Here is a 22685-nt window from a genome sequence, read left to right as displayed (position 1 = left end):
TATATATATATATATATATATATATATATATATATATATATATATATATATATATATATATCCCAGTAATTTTGGTTAAAGCCAGCAGAATGAACACATAATAAAGGTGAGAACTTTATTAATGAGTATTTGTGTTAAAACCCCAACTCAAGTCACGGTCTGTGAGAAGTGTGCTTTGTTCTTCCTATGACTGCGTGGGTTTCATCCATGTGTTCTGGTTTTCTCCTAGTGTCCAAGAAAGACTGGTGAGTGGACTGGCCACGCAAAATTGTCCATAGCTGTGAGTGAGAGTGAATGTGTGAGTTGTATGTTGCCCTGTGATGGACTGGTGCCCCATCCAGAGTGTGTTCCTGCCTTGTGCCCTGTGATTCCAAGACCCAACTGGACCCTGACCAGGATGAAGCGGTTACAGAAGATTGAATGAAATAAGTATTGAATGGACAGGGCCAAAATTTATATCGCAAAATATTTCTTAATGTTAGTCAATACAGTACAATTCAGATATTGATTTGAAGAATAGAAAAGCCACAGAACAACTGCCAAGAACAAACCAGAAACATGATATCACTGTCAGATATAAACCTATTGGCTTTGAAAATATAAATATTTAAAAAAAAAAAAAAAAAGCACGAACAAAAGTGCCTAGTAATTATTTCAGTCAGTGACAGATGATGTAAATAATGCATACTGAAATATTGAAAATGTGTTTAAAAACATATTATTTGTATTAAAATGTTTTTATTTTGCAGTATATATTGATATTGCATTGTTGTCCAACCCTAATTCAATAAATAATAAAATCATTATTTACATAAACATTTAATGGAACTAACTATGTTTTGCGTAGCATAACATATTAGCATCTAGTAGTGTATGCTTTATTTTTAGGTTCTTATGCATAACATAATTTTTTTCCGGCCTAATTCCAACATAATTTCTTACTGACTGACTGACACCCAATGTTGAAATGTGCATGCGCGAGTAGGAACCGCGAATTTTACCGTATTTCAAAGAGAGAACTTAAGGTGGCACCACTACACCAACTGATGTTAGCTCAGCCATATTTCACATTCCAGTTTGTGAACTAACTTTGGAACCATTTGGCAACTGACAGGATACAGTTTTAATTGTTATTATTGTAAAAAAAAAAAAAAATAAATAAAAAAACAAACAAAAAAAACATTGATATGAAGCACCAAAGCTTCTCCAGACCTTCCAATGACAAGGGTATTTTGGGTCTTTCTGTTTCTGAAATACCAGAAACACCACTGTGAGAATGGCTATATAAAAACATAGACATGTTCAACTTCAGCCACGTACCATTCTTTTTCCTCAAATGCATTGTTCCACCTTAAAAGACATGGAGCTTTTGAACATAAACAAATGAGAGAACAGCTTTTCCCCATCAGTTGTAGTATAGTCACAAGAGCCAAACTGTCTAAATTCAGGTGCCATAGTCAAATTTTAGTCTGAGGTCTCTCTGGGTTGCAAGTTGGAGTCGTAACATTACACACTCTGTAGGTACTGTGGCTGGTAAAGTAGCTAGCTAACCCTAATGTTGTAGCTATCTAAATATGACTAATTGAGTAATTTACACCCACCCAAGCAAGGGGCTTCACACTATGAGTTCAGAAAACTGGATACCACACACATACACACACACACACACACACACACACAGTGGCCTACATGCGTGTCCGTGTGCCCCCAGACTGACCCTACTTGTGGCGTATGATGAACCATTACTCACAATGCAGTGGGCCGAGATGGCCGCACCCTGCCCGCTTCATCTCCATTGAGTGTAATGGCTTGTGTCAGGCAGGTGGAGATGTGTGGCCATGGCCGGACTCTCCGAAGGGAAATGGATGTCACTTCTGCTTTAGCCTGTTCCCAGAGAGTCTAATGATCCTGAACAGGGCCAGATCCCTCTCTCCTGCAGCGCTGTTTACACCCACACCTGCTATTAGCTCCCACTTTGCCATGCTAACTAATACAGAGCTGCGATCACACAAAGAGTCCAAATAGAACGTGGATGAAGGTGACAAGCCTTACGATGTCCTTTCTGCTTGTTTGGTGGTCCTTCAACAATGTGGCATAACATATCGGGACATTTCTGTTATTTTTGTGAGTTTACAAAACATGGTTTTTATTACTGTGGTTGGACTTGATGAACGAAAACTCAAAAAAGCAGCCATTTTGTGCTGGTGTTTTCTCTGCACCATGGTTTACTTAGTGGAGATGTGGGAATCCCTTCAATTTCTCCCGTTAGTTGCTCCCTAGCAGCTCGACAAAACCATGATATGTCACACACACTAGGGGTAGTGAGCACACACACAAACTATTCCCAATTGACCTTCTAGTCCCTAGCCCACTCCTCTAACATTAAGGCCATGTTTGCCTCCTTGGCGTATCTTACAGGCAAAAATATTTTACTGGATTCTATTAATCAATTGAATCTGCGGCACAGTGGCACAGTCACGCAGCTTCAGGGTCCTGGAGGTTATGTGTTCGAGTCCCGCTCCGGGTACCTCTATGTGAGGGCTGTGCGGTTTCCTCCCATGGTCCAAAATCACACGTTGATAGGTGGATTGGCAACTCAAAAGTGTCCATAAGTGTGATTGAATGTCCCCCATTGAAGGACTGGTGCCCCCTCCAGGGTGTGTTCCTGCTTTGCGCCCAGTAATTCCTGGTAGGCTCTGGACCCACCATGACCCTGAACTGGATAAGCTGTTACAGACAATGAATGAGTGAATTAATGAATTAGCAATCTTCCCCCCAACTCTGGCCATCCCCCTATTTCTGGCCACTGCTGTATATGGTGCAATTCTGCTCTCTCTCTCTTCACAGTGGGTAAAACAATACAACGTAAGTTCATGCCTTAGTAGGGCATTTAAACACTAGTCTTGCAAAAATCAATATTTAAGTATCTCTAACAGTGTTGTAACACAACACATTTCCATTTTGCGACAGATATTTCCCTCAGTGTAAAAGTTAGCTTACCGGTTAAATCTACCCCTATTGTAATCCTTACACATAGAGTATGGATACCAACACAGGACAAACCTAATCTCATTGTAAACCTCTCAGTACCACTGAATGTGGTAGCAACTGTCTCGTTTGACTGTCACAAGCAGGGGAGGTGGCCAATGTTCGGGGGTGCCAATAATCTTTGCAGTATTGGCACCTATTTAAACAAAAGTTTTTTTTTATCTAAAAGCATTTTTTCAAGTCAAGCAAGTCTTTGACATTAATCTATACACATATTACTCCTGAAAATTTCTGATTTGAATAAGTAAAGTCCTATTTATTTACAGTTAGCAGATTTCTGATATTGTATTTACAAGTGGCCGGAACTAGGGGTAGCAACGCTAATTAATTTTTAAAAATATCCACGTTGATTTCTATTCCAGCAGAGTGTTGTTAAATAGCTTTTTAAATATATTTTTTCCTTTTGTTTGAGATAAACATATACCAAGAGGCACTGGGGAGTGTAACCGCTTATCTAGTTCAGGGTCGCAGTGGGTCCAGAGCCTACCTGGAGTCATTGGGCGCAAGGCGGGAATACACCCTGGAGGGGGCGCCAGTCCTTTACAGGGCAACACAGACACACACACACACACACATTCACTCACACACGGACACTTTTGAGTCACCAATCCACCTACCAACATGTGTTTTTTTTGGACTGTGGGAGGAAACCAGAACACCCAGGGGAAACCGGAACACCCGGGGGAAACCCACGCAGACACGGGGAGAACACACCAACGACAGTCACCCGGAGTGGGAATCGAACCCACAACCTCCAGGCCCCTGGAGCTGTGTGACTGCGACACTATGATGCCCCCAGGGAGGAGACAGTGTTTTTTAAATTTTTTGAAAGCTGTGTAAGGAGTTTTTTTTTTTGTTGTGGGTAATGTCAAACACCTTTGTTGTTGAAGCTGGAACATGGATTTAATAGCCAACAGGAATTAAGCAGCTTGTGTGTGTGTGTGTGTGTGTGTGTGTGTGTGTGTGTGTAAGTGAGAGAGAGATGCTGTGACCCTTTAAACACCCGTCTGGTCATCAATACGGCAAGGGCAGTGGACTGTGACCCAACCAATCACAACGTATGCTATCGGCTGCCTCTCTCTTTCTAACTCTCTCTCCTCCTCTCTATCTTTACCAGCTTTCACTTCTCTCTCTCTTTTTATCTGATGCTTCCTCTCTCTCTTTCTTTACCTCCTCTTTTTTACCTTTTTCTATTTCTCTCCCTCTTTATCTCTCTCGCTTGTGTCTCTTTACCACTTTTTCTTTACCCCTATCTCCATACCTCTCACTTTGCCAGTCTCTCTCACTTTTCCTCTACCCCCTCTCCTTACCTCTGCCTCTTTGCACCTCTCTCAATTACACTCCCTTTCCCTCTAGCCCCTCTCTTTACCTCTCTAACTCTAACTCTCTCACTCTTTCTCTCTACCCCCTCTCTTTTTACACCCCCCTCTCTCTCCAAATTTCTCTTGTTCTTCTTCATTCATTTTGCTTGTCCTTTCTCTTGCTGATTTTCACGTTCTGTGTTTCCGTCTTCTCAAACCTGTCTCCGACTCGAACTCTAGTGACTCAGGACTAAACTTTAAACTTGAGACTTCACTCAAACCCCTAAGACCTGAGACATGACTTGAGCTCAAACTCCTGAGAACTTGAGAGTTGGTCTGGGGAAGAAGTGGACTTGTATTGTATTCTTCCTTGTGTGTCAGTTGTGTACTTAACGCACACAGACAGACCTTGTCCAACTTGAGCCTGAAACTGCTTGAGACATGGGACCCCTTTGTGTCCCAGTGTCTCTGTCCGTGGTGCTGAAGTGAATGTATGTAGATAGGGGTGTTAGCAGTAGTAATTGGAGATGATGAAGTTTGGCTGTGGTCCTGACAGCAGCCTAGTGAAGATGGATGATTCTCATTTCAGCCTGTAAATGTTGTCAATTCTACAGCTCTGCCAGCCATCAGCCCTCATCATACACACACACACACACACACACACACACACACACACACACACACACACACACTTACACACACTCAAATCACAGCTGGGACAGAGCCTGGAGAACAGCCAGAAAAACAGATGACTGGATACATACTGAGTGATGAGGGGAGAAAGGGAGAAGTGACAAGATAGAAGAAAGAAATGGACAATGCATGCAGGACTTTCCTCAATAGGGGTGTCAGGGTTTTTTTAGTGTTGTATTGGAACTAGTACAAACATGCTATTTATTATCAATACATAATATACAATGTACAACAAATGTACACATTTAACCCATCCGTGGCAGTGAACACACATGCACCCAGATGGGCAACATTTCCAGTTGGGGGTTAGGTATCTTACTCAAGGGCACCTAAGCTGTGGATGTTGAGGGAGAAAATAGCGCTGTATTTATTCACTTGTTTCGCTCACAATTTTTCCTGCAGGTCAAAGGGATCCAGGTAAACCATGGCTTTCCAGGGGGCTTTTTTAACATTTTCTTTCATTCATTCATTCATTCATTACTTCTTTCAATCATTCATTCATTGTCTATAACCACTTATCCAGTTCAGGGGCGCGGTGGGTCCAGAGCCTACCCAGAATCACTGGGTGCAATGCAAGAACACACCCTGGAGAAGGTGCCAGTCATTTACAGGGAGACACACACTCACACACTTACTCACACACTCCCACCTAGGGAACACCAAGGGATTTGCGGACACGGGGAGAACCAAACACCAAACTCCTCACAGACAGTCACTCGGGGCATTGAATCCACAACCTCCAGGTCCCTGGAGCTGTGTGACTGCGACACTACCTGCTGCGCCACCGTGCCGCCAATAGCTGTTATATAAATAAAGATTATTGTTTATTATTATTATTATTATTATTAATGGGCGGCACGGTGGCGCAGCAGGTAGTGTCGCAGTCACACAGCTCCAGGGACCTGGAGGTTGTGGGTTCGATTCCCGCTCCGGATAACTGTCTGTGAGGAGTTGGTGTGTTCTCCCCGTGTCCGCGTGGGTTTCCTCCGGGTGCTCCGGTTTCCTCCCACAGTCCAAAAACACACGTTGGTAGGTGGATTGGCGACTCAGAAGTGTCCGTGTGTGTGTGTGTCTGTGTTGCCCTGTGAAGGACTGGCGCCCCCTCCAGTGTGTATTCCCACCTTGCGCCCAATGATTCCAGGTGCGCTCTGGACCCACCCTGACCCTGAATTGGATAAGTGGTTACAGATAATGAATGAATGTATGAATTATTATTAATTATAATATTTCCAAAATTTTTATAAGGGATACTTATACAAAAACATTTCTCCAAAGAACTGTCCCATTACATAACTCATTGTTCTAGGTAAACCACAAGCATCCAGGTGCAAGAGCCCAGGAGTGAGAAGGAAGGATTTGGGAATTGCTTGTATCAAATTGTCAGCCAATGATTCACAGAGTTTAAACTCTTGGACTCGTCTCTGTTTTATGGTTAATGTTAAATAAATACAAAAAGTATTTGAAGAAATCAAGTTACCATTTTCCTTAATGAATTTAAATGTATCATACATTTTAAGCTACTGTTTATAAATGTTTGTAGTAAATAATGCTCCTAAAATAGTAAAATCTTTAAAAATAAAAGAGTAAAACCAGGCTGATTTTAAATTTCTTGGATTAAACCTAGACTAAAATGTTTTTAGTTGATAAAAAGTAGAAAGAGTGTGGTCTAGTCTAAAATCAGCTGCCGAAATTAACATTGCCCTACACCCGGCCTATCTTTACCCTCATTTACATATCTCTCTCTCTCTCTCTCTCTCTCTCTCTCTCTCTCTCCGGGTTTTGACACAGCTCTGCTGTAATGGTTCTTCTCTCTGTGCACATCAATAACAGATGAGGCCCCTAATCGTGCAACACCAAAATAATTTCACCCCAACCTCACTTGCGCTTCCACGCATTTACATAATACTATTTTCCTCTCTCTCTCTCTCTCTCACTCTCTCCCTCTCTCTCTCTCTCTCTCTCTCTCCCTCTCTCCCTCTCTCTCTCTCTCTCTCTCTCTCTCCTTTCTACCCTTCTCCTCGCCCCTTTCTTACTTCCTTTTTTTATTCATTGTCTTCTTAAAAAATGAAATATTTTACACTGTGCATGTGTGTGTGCATGTTTGTGTGTGTGTGTGTGTGTGTGTGTGTGGTATTTAGCAGTGTGTGGTATTAAACGAGGTGACTGTGGGGGTGCCATTTATCGGTGTGTGACTCCGGAGCAGAATGTGGCAGCTCACACTGCGATCACCCGCACACCACAGAGCAACTTTTCACACACACACACACACACACACACACACACACACACACACTGGTTTCAGTATTCTCGTATTTCTGACTTTGTGGGCAGATTCTATTACCAGTTACACTGCCACACTGTTATATCACCATTTCTTGGCATAAATATTGGGATACATGGCCTACATACAATTAAATACACAAGGCAAGTAATATTTAGTTGACAGTATAGCTCAAATTAAAAGACCAAACTGAGCTACTACACAAAAACACTGCTGTAAATATATTAAACTATGTTGATTTGTAGTTCTATTCAGCATGTAGCGCACAATGCATCCATAGTGCAAGGAGTCCGGTGTAGTGTAGTGCCCAATACCTGCTACACAGAAGACTGGGGTTCAGTTCCCAGCTTAGGTTGGAAGTATGCCATATGAGTAAGTGTCCTTGGGCCAGAACATTAGATTGCTGTCTTAGATTCCCACTACTGGGGAGTTATCATGATAAGCCAAAATATACTGTATTTGTGAATTGTAATTTGAAAGCATACCTTAGCTTTGAGTATACATTTATTACAGTGTAAATGACAAAAAGTAGGATAAGTTAGTAATGTTGGGGTCTAAATGCATTCAGTTCCATTTTCAGATGCACATTTTCTTTTCACCTCCATTTTGTAGTTTTTGTTCAATCAGATCAACACAAATTGTACAAATTTGCATTTCAGTTCGCTACAAGTAAACATCCAGATTGCCCACTCTTCACAATGAAGACTTACCTTTGAACATACACCAAGTACATGTTCTCATCAGTCCTCCTAGTTCTAACAGAAAAAGGACAAGTACTTTATTGTGAAGGGTGCACAACCTGATCATGGTTGTTGCCTGCTTCACATACTTCTTTCGGCTGTGCTCTGAAGCAAACTGATAACATTTTGCTTGTTGAAAAATTATTCTATTATTCTGAATGAACCAAAAGGCAGCATGGTGGCGCAGCAGGTAGTGCTCCTGCCTTGCACCCAGTGATTCCGGGTAAGCTCCCGACCCACTGCGACCCTGAACTGGATAAGCAGTTACAGACAATGAATGAATGAACTAATCACATACCAGTCATTTTCAACAAAAAAATACTTAAAAATTAAGTATTAATATGCTACATATGTGATGCCTAACATCAAAATCACCATTTTTAAATAGTCTCAACCAAAGCTCCCTTTTGGATGCAGTATTATCCCCCAAAGAGCAGGAAAATGTTTACATTTTAAATTACAATTAAATATAACACAAAAATGCTTTAAAACTAATTTGCCTGCAAAATATTTGCTTTAAAGGAACACTAGGTAAAATTTGGTATTTTTGGTACTGGGCTCCCTGTAATGATGATGAAGTGTAATTTACTTTTACAGCACTGTTCTGAAATCAAGCGGGGTGGTTGTTTCTTACCCTCCTCCAGAAATTACAGAGTGCAATTTCTCCTGTGCTGAGGCCAGAGGAGCAACAAAACAGGTTCTAATCTCCCTATAAAATGTCAGAGGAGCATCACAATGATTTTGAAGCTTTTAATGTAAAAATACTACCTAATGTTGCTTTAATGTTCACAAACTGACATACATATCCAGAAAAAATCCAGAAAAAAAATATGATTTTGATAACGGTGCAGCAGTATTGTTTGCACCTAGCAACTTGTACAAGTAGATTATGAATGAATGAAAATGGAGACATAATGCAGGAACCAAATACATTTAGACCCCAACATGACTTGCTTAACTTCCTTTTTTTTCATTTGAACATTAATACATTTAAACCCTGTTTACCCCTGGTCACGTCATGTCACTAGTATCTGGATGTTAACTACATGTGTTTACTCTTGGTAGTTAAATGTGTCTCTGGTTAGTCAAACTGTAAATTGCTGAAATCTGATTGCAGTGTGGGACAGAATATGCAAATCCACATGTTAGCTGGCAATCAGTTGTTTATCTGTTTAGCATCGTCTTGTGCTGTGCTAAAAATGATAGGTAATATTGACTTTTTTTTTTGTTTCAGATCACAGCTAACTGCGTTACTGGAAGAGCTACAAAAATAAACAATTAGAGTTACAAATTAGTTTCTGTGGTAATTCAAACAGTGAATAAAAATGTACAATTAAACGTACAAACAATGTTTTTTCCCCCTCAAACATACCGTTTCACCTTAAAAGACATGACACATCTGCATGTAAATAACCAGAGAGAATTGCGTTTCCCCAGACACCTTTCATAAACTCTCATGTTAAGGCTCTTTTTTATCAAGCTGCTCTCCCCAATGTACTTTCATCATATAAAATGTGAGCCGTGGCCCCTACACTATTCCCTACATTGCTCACTACGTAGTGAAGGATATAGTGAATTTGCCAGTGATTAATTTTGGGCACAACCCTGTATGGATACCTGGAGCAGCCAGAGTCATGTAGAGAGAGCAGCTAGAGATATGGTCAGTACCACTGGTATAAAAACATCAAAATACAATTTATTCTAGAACTCCTGCGCCTAAAATAAAATATGTGAAGACTGAAGAGTGACAAACGTATAGAATTTTATGCGAGTAGTGATAAACTGATCTCTCTTCACAATATCTGTGAGGGTGACTCAATGGAAATTTATTTGTTTATGACCACAGTTGATTGTTGATTCACTGTAGAGGCAAAGTAGCTTTATTAAAAGAGACCTTTATAATGAACTCTTGAATAAAGCTCTCCACAAATACTGTACAGTATGTAGATAAAGAGAAAGCTTTACAAATCTAGTGGTTACTGATGGTATTTCTACATGAGGTGACCACAGAAATAAAACTCTTCAATGTTCGATGACACTGTCAAGCTAGATTCCTGATTAATTTGAACAGTGCAATGTGCCAATTGTTTAGAGGTCTAGCTCAAAATTTGTCCAGTGAACAAGTCACCTTAGCAGTTATCGCAAGCCCCCCCACCCCGAGAGATTTGCCAGGAACTGCCACTGCTCAAGACTCATGAAGTGACCAGATGTAAAAGGAAACTTACAGTACATAAATGCATACTCTCAAATCATAGTTCATGGGTATAATACCCTTTGGCTTAAATATAACTACATACACTACTGACTAATGTAATAATGTAGTAGAAAATGAAGGTCAACACCATCTGTAACCTTTCATCTTTGGCTGTTTTAATAAAAGCAAGAGCCAAAGTCTGGTCTTGGGTTTCCTTCTGGATCCATTAATAAAAGCAGGCAGCTCCTGGCCTAATGTGTTTTACATTATTTACATGCTTGTGCCTCTGCCGCTGTTGTTTTTCTGCTTGGCTGTGCTGGCTGAATGCATTAATGCCTGCTTGACCCAAACTTCACCGTGTGACCTTATTCATTATCATCAGTCAGTCACAATCATACACACCCTCCCCCTACCACCGCTTTGCTCATTTCTTCTTCATTTTGAGAGCTGTCCTGTATGAATATCAATATTTTGCAAATCTTTATTGGCTTCTTTCTTCTCTCTCTCTATCTCTCTTTCTCACTCTCTCTGGTTGGGATAATTAGTTCAGCATTAGACTTTGTCGGTTTTGTTGATTTATTGCGGGTAGAACGCGGCAGGATCGGGAGAGGAAATTCAAATGAAGCGCGTCTGACAAGCGCCCACTGTTTTATGCGCTCCCCCGTGAAGCCAGGGACGTTAATTAATAGATCCGCCGGCACTTAATGGTCCAAGCAGCACCACGGAGTGTGAAAGAGAGGGAGCGAGCGGGTGTGCTGAAAAGAGGATGAAGAGGGGGATGAAAAGATTTGAAGAAAGGAGAAATTTCATTCTGGCGACTGAAGGGCAGCGTGTGCCTGGGACACAGACTTAACTTTGCTCTCAGGACAAAAGGCTGTGCTTCTATTTTTGTCACATAACCCTTTTCCAACAAAGGAACTCTGATTCTTGAACCAGGTCCTATAGGGATTCTTGGAATCCTGGTTTTATCCTGTAAATCAGCCTGTGTTCTCACCAGTTTATACTGGAACCAAGGATAAGGGGATGGGGTGGGGTATCCAGTTCCAATGTTCATATGCTTAAATTCTGTGCCAGAGCTAGATAAACGTGTAGAGTCAGGAAAGTGTCATGGTTTATCCACTGTTTACAGCGAGGTCAGATCAGACTAAAATATGACGCACATGTAAATGTTATCAAATTCTGAGCAGTCTTGCTGAGCTTGTGAACAGTGAGAACAGAGGAGAAATGTAGCTAATAATAAGCACAGTCCCAGAAAATGTTTTTATTTCTTTTAGTTATTTATATAACAATGTCAATGAGTGCATCCAGCTGCACTGCGCTGTAACTCTTTATTTGAGGCTCTGTGCTCTTTCTGGAGCATATTTTTTGTATCTTGCCACGGATGCCAAGATTCGCTCTGAAGAACCTGCTATTCGTTGGTTCCAGCCAGGAATTAATTTTCTGGTTTTGGAGCCAAATTATGCAATGGTGCCAAACCATAGCAAAATATGTTAGCAAACAGGAAACTAACTGGTTCCACATTTGTTGAAAAGTGCTACCAAGTTGGGAGAATGGAGACAACATTGCTGGAACTCAGAATGCTTAGAGGAGAACACTAATAGGCCTATTTTATTGTGTGATCTAACACACAGCTACATTGGATACCACAGTACTGATATAAAAACTATTGCATTCGACTCAATATATATTAAATATGTTGGCAGTAAATATAAACAGAATTAAATGAATACTAGGTATAATTTGGGATTTTTGCTCCTGGGCTCCCCCTACAGTTTACAGAGAGTGTAATTCACTTTAACAGCACTGTCCTGAAATCAAGGGGTTCAAATAATAGAGCGGAGCCCAAAGTAACAACCACAGAAGCTCTGTTCTCCCTATAATAGCTCAGTAAAGCATCACAAAGATCTTTAGCTGGTCACAGTTATTATACAGATTATAGTAACTGCTGGCCATTAATACTGAAGGTGTATTTATTGTAGACTTTTAGCTTGTCCTTGAGTCCACTCCGTACTTGAGATGGATACAATGACAAGTGCAGTATATGAGCAGCTCCGAGTTGAGTCCAAGTGGAGCTCCAATCCCCCAGACACACACACTCGACCTCTTCCATCACTTTGTGACTCTTAGCAGACTCCCAGGAGTTTTCAGGTTCGACTGTCAGCAAGGGGAGAGATCTGCCCGTCAATCATGTTAAACAAGGGGGCAGGTACCCCTGGTGCACTGACACACACACACACACACACACACACTAATGCAGTCTAAGGGTACTCTCCAGATTTAGGATCTCTTTCAATGTAATTGTTCCTATTTTAAGGACAGAAACACACACACGCACAGGGGGGAGGCGGCGTAACCCAGAGGTTAATGCCACGGTCGGCAGTTTGGTGACCTTTGACTTTGGAAGCTTTAGTGCTCAGCAGTGGAATGGACTGAGGAATTATGGGGCTTTGAGATGAGTCTATAGAAGCTGTGTGTGTGTGTGTGTGTGTGTGTGTGTGTGTGTGTGTGTGTGTGTGTATGTGTGTGTGTGAATTTGACTTTGAGTGACACCTTTGACACAGTCCTTTTGTTCAGTTTGTGTTGTTGTTCTTGTGATTTTGAAAGTATACACATGCATGAGTCAAAATAATCCCAACCTATCAAATTTCATTTAAAGATAGAGCTGATAGGGTGGCATGGTTGGGATGCAGGGCGTGTTGCTGCCACACAGCTTCAGGGTCCCGGGGTCTTGGGTTTGAGCTGGCCTCAGGTCACTACCTGTGAGGAGCTTGGTGTGTTGTCCCTGTGTCTGTGTGGGTTTTCTCTGATTGCTCTGACATGTGAAGGAGTGAGAGTGTGTTTGACTGACACGGTGTCAGGAACTGTTAACTATACACTATATGGTGCACTATTTTAGGGTTCCGCCATTTTGTAGTAGTGCCTGAAAACATAGTGGACAATTTTAAGTTCACACAAACAATCCCACAATGCACTGCAAAAAGTAGTGTACAACCAATGTACACTGTAAGAATGTAAGAATCCACATGGGGTAGTCTCCGAAATCATTCACTACCCTGAATTCCGTTCACTATAAAAGTGCACTAAATACCAAGTGATGTAGGGAATAGCGAACACAGGGTGGATGAGTGACTTTGGGTAAGATTAAGCCCTGTTACAAATAAGGACAGAATGAATGAATAGAGCTGATACAAATGTATGGACAAATATTAGCAGCAGAAAGCAAAGAACAGAGGGGCTGGTGATGGCCAATCTGATCTGTAAGCACCAATAACCAACAAATTATCATTAGCCAAAGAGCAGTTAGCAAAATGCTAGCAGGTTTAGTATTGTGCAAAATTCTGAGATCAATTATATTCTGCTCAAAACAGCCATTTTGTACAAGTCATTCATTATTGTGCATATTTTAATAAGTAACATATCAGTTCTTTCAGTGTTTACTGTGTTACTGTGTTGCTGTGGTCCTGTGGACATCCTGACCTTTGAAGAACAGAGTGAAAATGGGCAGAAAATGTATGAAGAGCAACAGGTGGACAATAGTCTGTAGCTGTAGAATTGCCAGCTGTTTCTGTAGTCAGTGGAGCTGAGAGAATAGAACGTGAGTGCCTGGAGACATGGAGGTCACTAGGTAAAATTTTCAGAAATATCTACCACAAAAGAATCTTGTAGATATTAGCTGATGTTACTGGAAATTTAATCAGCGAATGGTGGTCACTGACACAGAGTTACTAAGCGAACGGCAAGTAGGAATAGAATAGCCATAAAAAAGCTCCAGTTGCCAGTTGTTTCCAGGACCATCCGTGAATACTGGCTACATACACAGAAGCAATAGACAAATATACAATGTACTACAAGACATCCACCTGCAATGATACATTTTGCTGACTGTGGCTGTATATATCTGCCTCAAAGAGATGGCTCAGCTCCAGCTGCTCTACACATCAAATTGACATCATAAAAAGCATCTGGTCAGCGTTTCTTTAAAAAAAAAATATATATATATATATATATATATATATATATAAGGCTCAACACCCACCACTGAAAAACACACTTGACGAAGGGGGCTATGAAACATGAAACAATAAAGCAGCATTTACACCCACTGTCCAGAACCTAGAGCACCTGTCCAAATGAGGACAGTCAAGGTCACAAAGTCACCAAATATACTTTCAGGTGTTCACTGTGTGTTTGGTTGTTTAGTGAGGGCCACATTCTATCTCTATCTCTCAGTCTGTCTGTCTGTAAATTTGTTTATTAAAATCAGCCAATGTTGCTATGTGAACGCCAGCTGCATTAGACAGACTTGTTACATCTTGTTAATTCTGATCTTAGACTGTGAATATTACAGTTTTTTTCTAGGTCACTTTGGAACATTTCTCAGATCAGAATTGAATTTCTCCGAATTACTTGTTTTAAACTCCACATCATCTAGTTACTTGTGCACCTCATAAAAGCTGTTTCTCATTCATTTTGGACAAACAGCACATGCTTTGGTTAATCATGCTGATGATGTTGTACAGCTGTCTGCCCTTTCTTACATTATGAATTGCTTTGATCATGTTGATCAGAATGTATTACACTGGTCCTCAGTGCAACCTCCAAAACATCCAGGCCCTATCCATTTCATAAGTCAGTACACTCAGAAATGTTGACCCAGTGCTCATGTGCTGTGAAGCATATTTTGTACATTTCTGTTTTTGGTAAATGTCTACTGAACGGATGATTAACTCTCAGGTGAATCCTGACTTTTACTGATAAAGGGGAGTGTTTGAAGCTTTAGCTTTTTCACCCAGTTTTTCAGACCAACCAGTTCTACAACACAGTGTAACATTTTCAGACAAATAATCAGGGTCAACAGCCTGAAATAAGTAAGAAGCGAGCCACATACTCAGATGATCCTGCTGGCTGCTGTGGATGCAGCATGTGAAGACATCACAGCTGATGCTGGTAGAGGCTGGATAAGACTTTCAAAAAGAGTCTTTTCATGATGCATTGCAATGGAAGATATCTGATATTCCTGACAGACAGGAGCATCAGGAGATCTAGAAGGACTCCAGTGTAATTCCCCATGCAGCCCCTATATGTATATGTCTCACTAAAGGGTGTTTCCCATGTTTTTATTTCTGATTTGTCAGATTTGATCCCTTTGTGCTAAACATTCTTGTCTTTCATTTCTGTACAATAATGACACGGTCTGTCATTGATCCACAGTACATGAATATGAATAGTTTCCAGTCTCTTTCAATCATTCAAACACATGCACCTCACTTACAGAGTTACTGATATCCTGACAATGTGGCTAAACATATTGACTGTCCGGTTCATAATTAATGACACAAGTTCTTGTCAGTCTGATGACACAGACAAGTTCATTGAGATAAATACTTCATTCTGGGACATGAACTAAGGATTCTGAACAAGTTAGATGCATTTGTTAGATGTAATCCACGGTGTGGTGATGTTTTGCGAAAGGTACATGTTGTGCAAATATAAATGATGATTCGAGAAATGCTCCAAAGCAACTGAGAAAAACTGTAAGAAATCTATCTATTGATGAAGATATCTATTAATAATGTTTTTTTATTAAACAGCCATTTCCTGAGTAAATGTCTCAGACCCTGGAGGCGCTGAGTTTGTAAAAGTGTGTAGAAGTGTGTAAAAGTGCTAAAGTCAAGTGTGTGCTTGGCTTTTAACGCACCCTGAAACAAGTGTTTCCTACTTAACCCTAAACCTCTGGGCCCTAACCTGACGTCCCCCTGAACACAAAGCCTCTGTGGGCGGCTGCAGAGCGGCAGCGAGGTCAAGCTTTAAGCGCAGGATCATGGAGGTGAGGGGTCAACACAAGGGTCTGGAGGGTTAGGGGTCAACAGTGGGGGTCAGCAGTGCCGGCGGCCAGGCTGGGAAGAGCAGAGCTTAGGGACGAGGGGTTGGACGGGGAGGGGTGGTCGTTTGGGTAAACGGAACACACCCCACAGCTTCAGGCCCCACCCCCTCGGCTCTTACCTGGGAGGGCCTGCAGTTGTTGTGGACGGAGTCTGGGTAAATATCGGTGTAGGGCTGTCGCTCAAAGACACGGTCCAATACCTCAAGCTGCTGCGGCGTGAACAGCTCCCCTCGCATCTGCTTCCGCAGAAAATCCCGTCCAGAGTGGGCATGGCCATTCGACAAGGAGGAGTCCTGAAGATCTGAGGAGGAGAAAAGAACAAATAATAATATTTTTTTAGTAGGCCATTTAGGACAGGAAACATTTCTCAAATCTGACATAAATAAGTCTTGAATAGCTGACTAAGGTTGAGTTTTTGTTTACTTTTGTCTAGTTTTGTGCCATTTATATATTGTTTCCTAATCTGTGTCCCAAATGCATACTTAATAATAATACTAACTAGAGGGGGAACAAACTAGAGGGTGAACAAACTTTGAAATTAGCTCGTCACATTTTGTTGCAACATTAGCTTATATACTGCATAATAGCTCTGAGGTAACATTTTTTATCTTACAATAAATAAACAATAAATCCAATGCTATCTTTAAAATACCACCAGTTTAAAAATACTGCCAATATATTTTGACCAACACCTTAATAAAAATTTCACATTAAAAAACTGCAATTTTATTTAGACTTCCACTTCAAATAAATGACCATTTGAAATAAACCTTAAAACCATAAAAAGTCTGCCAATATATTTTAAACACCACATTAAAAAAATCCACCTTAAAATGGTATTTTATTTAGACTTCCACATTAAATAAACGACCAATTCAAATAACCCTTTAAAATGCTTTCAATATATTTTAACTGCCACATTAAGAAAGGGTAATTGTCTTCAAATAAACCTTAAAATCTTAAAGTAAATCAAATATATTTTGACTGCCACATTAATATAAATCCACATTTAAAAACAAGAAAACACCACTGTACTTAAAAGTCAAAAGTCACTTTAAATAAATTACCATTTAAAATAATCTTTAAAACCTTAAAAAGATATTTGAAAGTTTGAATGCCACATTAAGAAATTGTGCTTCCTCATTAAGTAAATGACCACTTCAAACAAATCTTAATAGCCAATATATTTTGACTGTGAGAGAGAGTTCAGATACCTCAGTAGATGAGCATAGTTCTAATATGAAAACGTGTCTGAGTATCCTCATAAGAAAAGTCTTTTAAAGGAACCCACTACATAACATTATTGGTGACGAGGTGAATTTTATATTAACCGCGTTGTTTCTGCCACAGTACTGACTGTGAGTGGAAGAAGTTCGATCTCGGTGGAAAGTTGTACAAGACCCACACGCCTAGCAAGGGGAGTGCAAGTGCTAACGGCACAAAATGGATACAGATACATTGGATATATAAATGAGATTGAAAAGAATGTGGAGCAATGAACAATGTACGTAGAGAGGTTTGAGCACGAGAAGGCCAACGAGATTGAGGAAGATAACTGATAATAAGTTATCAGTTTTTCTCAGTCTAATGGGTGCTGCTACATGTGGACTTTTACGAAGTCTCATAGCTCCTGATAAGACAGGGGAAAAGTCATACGAAGGAACGGTGAGTGTTTTACAAGGACATTTTCCCCCCAAACCAATTGTTATTGCAAAGACATTTTGCTTTCATAAACTAAACCAACATGAGGGGGAATCTGTGACACAGTACATTGAGGTCATTAAAAAACTCTCCAAACACTGTGAATTTGGCACACACTTGCAGGATGCATTGGGAGACAGGCTCGTTTTCGGACTTTACACAGAGGCGATACAGAAAAGATTGTTGACCGAAGTGAAGCTCACTTTCCAAAAGGTGGTAGAGACAGCCATATAAATAGAGACGAGAGACGCATCAGTTAAGCAACGTGCTAAAAGTGCATGCACTGTCAGTGAATAGTCAGCAATGCAACACGTGTATGCGCTGTGGAAAAAAACAATCATAAAAAGCAGATTGCTATTACAAGGAACCGAAATACCACAACTGTCTTGGAAAGGTCACAAACATGTTTAATACTGAAGACGTACACTGGCAAGATGATTTCACCAGAGGAAGCCATCACAGTCTCTGTAAAAATTAAAAAGCAGAGGGCTAAGTTGCCACTGTATGTATTCGAAGGTACTTCACCCCCACTTTTCAGTCGGGAATGTCTGCGAAAAATACAGATTGACTGGCCGGACATTAAGACGATCCATGAGGGCGTGCTACAAAGTCAAAGTGTGTATTTGCCTACAAAAAGGCAAAGCTTTTAAAGAGGCTAAGGAACAACTACTTGTTCAAAGTGTGTTGACTCATTATGACCCGCAACTTCCCGTCTGGATGGAGTGTGATGCATCTCCCTATGGAGTAGGTAGCGTCATTTCATACATTCTTCCAAATGGACAAGAGAAGTCCATAGCCTTTGCGTCAAGGACTCTGAATAAAGCAGAACAGAGCTACACTCAAATTGAACGTGAAGCTCTTGGCATCATCTTTTGGCACCACTATCTGTATGGCAGGAAGTTTACATTCATTACAGACCATCGTCCACTGACCACAATTTTGAGTCCTAGCAAAGCGATACCATCTATGGCAGCCTCTAGAATGCAGCAGTGGGCTCTTTTGTTAGCTGCTCATGATTATACCATACAGTACAGGGAGGCAGCACATCACAGCAATGCTGATGGTCTGTAATGTTTTCCAATCCCCACTTCTCCAAAGGAAAAAAGTAGTGCAGTGGACAGTTTTCACATTAGACTCTTGCAGGCCTTACCTGTAAACTGAAAAGAAATCTGCAAAGAGAGCAGGAGAGATCGTGTTCTTGCCCAGGTAGGTGAAATGGTATCCATAGGCCATTTTCCAAGGGTCAAGGATGTAGACAGCACACTGGCACCATTCATCAGCAAAAAAGAATGAACTGATACTCCAGTAAGGGTGCCTTATGTGGAGTATCCGTGTCATCAGTCTTCCAAAACTGAGGCCCAGAGTGTTGTCTGGGCTACACACAGGACATCCTGGTGTTGTTAAAATGAAGGCTGTCGCTTACAGTTACATGTGGTGGCCAGGTATCGACACTCAAATTTAGGAAGCCTCAAAGACCTGTCAATCCTGTCAGCTCACACAGAAAGCTCCAGAGCCATCACCTCTCCGTCTACTACCTACCTCAAGTTAGTGTGTGAAAAAAAAGTGTTGGGAATCATGTTGTCATGTTCATGTTTAATGGGAGAGCAACATTTAATTGTTTATGCCAGGCAAAGCTCATGTACCTACCCTCATCTCGAGCAGCTATCCCGAAACGTAAATGTAAGATCTCGGATGAATTAGAAAAGAAATTCCCATGATTTGTGTAGCAAATAAAGGTGTAAAGAACCTAAAAGCACACATAGGTTCAGCTAAGCAAACAATGGCAGCCCCCCTCCCCACCCCGAGATGTGTCCTCTTTTTCACCATCTCAGATCTGGTCACCCTAGTTACGGTGATTAACTGAACCGGAGAAGAGAGTTCAGATACCTCAGGAAATGAGCACAGTTCTAATATGCAAACCTGTCTGAGTATCCTTAAAAGAAAGGACTTCTAAAGGAACCGACTACATAACATGGGAGATTTACTGAAAGAGACTGAATAAGATTCATATTCATGCTTTGTACTGTTTGTAAAGTAGATCTATGACAGACCGTGTCATTATGATACAGAAAAGAAAGACAAGACCGTTTAGCACAAATGATTGAAAAAACAATCAAACAAATCAGAAATATAAACATGAGAAATACCCTTTAGGCAGACATGTACATATAGGGCTGCATGGGGAATTACATTGGAGACACTCTACACCTTTCTAGACACTCCCGTCTGTCAGGTCACAGGTTTTCATCTAAGCTCTTCCCTTGCAATGCAGCGTGGAATAATCTTTTTGAATGCCTTATCCAGCCTCTGTGACTGGCTCCTTATTTATTTTGGGCTGCTGACCCTGTTCTTCCATTGTCATAAACTGTATCACTGTGTTGAGCTCTGTCTGTATATACTTGGCAATTGAAAGTTCATGAAATCTAGCATGAGAATAGCACCTCTGAGCTAGTTTAGAGAACTGGTTGATCTAAAGCTTCAAACACTCCCCTTTATCCGTGAAAGTCATTACCAAAATTGCAAACAGAAATGTATAAATTCTTCACAGCACATGAGAACTGGTTCAGCATTTCTGAGTGTACTGACTTATGCCTGGATGTTTTGGAGGTTGCACTGTTCAATAGAGAACCAGTCTAATACATTCTGATCAACATGATCAAAGCAATTGATAATGTAAGCAGACAGCTGTACAACATCATCAGCATGATTAACCAATCCATGTGCTGTTTGTCCAAAATTGAATTAGAAACAGCTTTTATGAGGTGCACTTATAACTATATGATGTGGAGTTTAAACAAGTAATTTGAAGAAATTCAGTTCTGATCTGAGAAATGCTCCAAAGCAACTAAGAAAAACTGTAAAATGAAGTTTCTAGGTGAAAGTATAAGGTTTTCAGAAGAAAATATTTAGCCAAAATAGGTCTATTCACAAAGACACCTGACATCACCCACTCTAGCCTTCCCCACTCAAATGACTGGAGGGATACTGAAGGAGGGATAAAATGAGTGGATGAGTGTGATTGGTCTATAACTTGACGTGAAGGGTCTTGATGAGCCCAGGTCTCAGCATGTGAAATCTCGTGATCTTAGATTGAAAATTGACAAAGTTAGGTCAGTTTGAAATTTTGGCCAATTTATTGCTATGGAAAAAAATCCCAATTTGGAAGCTTGTATTCCGACATCCGTAAGAAAGATTGCTCCAAAAAGCATCAGCAACGTAATTGGCTATAGGTCCTACGACCCTGTGAAGTTTTGTGGCTCTACCTTGAAGACCCTAAGAGGAGTAATATTGCAAAAACACAAAGAGAATAAGGAAGAAGAAAAAAATAAGATTACGAATTAATTTGACAAGCCAAATTACCTAGTGTTTCAGTGTGTAGTATGTACAGAGTGAATCAAAAGTTGCAGGACACCCTTTTATCTGAATACCCTTGCAAGTAATGGGTGAGAGGGCCTATCTTTTGACTATGTGCGGAACATGGCCGCTATCTTCAAAGTCGCCATGTTTGGAAGTTTTTCCAACTTGAAAGTGGTCATGTAGCATATCAAAAATATAAAAAGGTCTCCCGCGAATTTTGACTCACCCTGTAGTATAGTTACAAATGACAATGTTGAGTATACCAAAAAATCCAGAGTGCCCACTTAGAACGAGTTATCTGAATATGATAACAATGGACACTATTGCCCCAACAGGAAACAGAAAGGTAGTCTTCTCATATCTGGAAAATGCTGGCTCTAGGGCTCTCCAAATACTTCCTACATAATGCACTTCACAGATTATAAAACTAGTACAGCTACACTCAGACATCAGAATGTTAGGGGGATGTGAAGGTTATTTGCAGTATAATTAGTTGCATTATCTGACAAACAATGCATGATTTTAATGCAGAAAGGTATTTTATGAACTACACTGTGAACTAAGCAGTGTAAAATTAGATATTAAAGTTTCAAACTTCGTAAAAATTGGTGGACAGCATCAGCTTGGTATGACATGTTGTCATAGAAACAGTTGATCACATTCTGTCAGTTAAAAGTAGTAGTAGTATGTTCACATCTTTTGTATTAGCCTGACAAACTCACACTTTTTATGGTTAGTATATGGTATGTACTACATATGAATTAGTGTGTAGTTCACAAGTAGGACGCTGTTCTCCTTCCTTGTTTCTGCCTTTGGCCCTCCTTGTCATTAATGTTTCCACTTGTGCCTCTTTTGTGGTCCTGCCCTCTCGTTATGTTTCCCAGGTGTTCCCTGTGTATTTATTTATTTATTTATTTATTATTTGGTTTTAATTACTCATCCCTGACCATCCGTGACAATACTGCTCTTTGTTCATACACTATGGGTTCCCCTGCTGAATCTTAGTTCCTCTCATTGTTTCTTCCTTTTGCTCTTGAGAAATACCTCTGTGGTATTAGTGATGATCATTTCGCGCTAGAGCATCCCCTAGAAATAAAATGGAGTTGAACTGAATTCTGAGCTCAAGCAGGAACACCCTAAATTCCTCACACTACACCTCTATGACATGGTTAAGTCACATAGTAAGTCATAGCAAAATTATCTTTGTATGTTTATATTTAAAAGTAAAATAAATATTACAACTTGTAATACTGACATACATTATTTTATAATAATTTTGAGATCACTGCTTTCTTTTACCTCTACTAATATATTTCATAATCACAGATGAATGAAAATCACAACTTTAGAGGAGCAAACGATTTCATCATTCGACACTTCAGGAAATATGTACCCATGTGGAAGCAGAGCAAACCCACACACACACACACACACATGAGTGTTAAGACGGCAGTGTGAGTGAGTTATTACAGAGCTGTTGAGTTTC

The 22685-nt window shown here is 40.4% G+C and overlaps 1 protein-coding gene across 4 annotated transcripts in view; it reads right to left on the bottom strand.

The window, feature by feature from the left end:
• pax5 (paired box 5) overlaps positions 1-22685 on the bottom strand; it is a 77054-nt gene that overhangs the window by 15750 nt on the left and 38619 nt on the right. For all 4 annotated transcript variants that reach the window (XM_066658477.1, XM_066658488.1, XM_066658484.1 and 1 more), the window contains one exon: positions 16342-16442. In XM_066658477.1, coding sequence (XP_066514574.1) covers positions 16342-16442 — 101 coding nt within the window. The remainder of the gene's footprint in view (positions 1-16341; positions 16443-22685) is intronic.

This window comes from Hoplias malabaricus, chromosome 2 (genome assembly GCF_029633855.1).
Source record: "Hoplias malabaricus isolate fHopMal1 chromosome 2, fHopMal1.hap1, whole genome shotgun sequence".
Classification (NCBI taxonomy): Eukaryota; Metazoa; Chordata; class Actinopteri; order Characiformes; family Erythrinidae; genus Hoplias; species Hoplias malabaricus.
The sequence above is the reverse complement of the archived record's forward strand: the minus strand, read 5'-3'. Positions and strand labels throughout refer to the sequence as shown.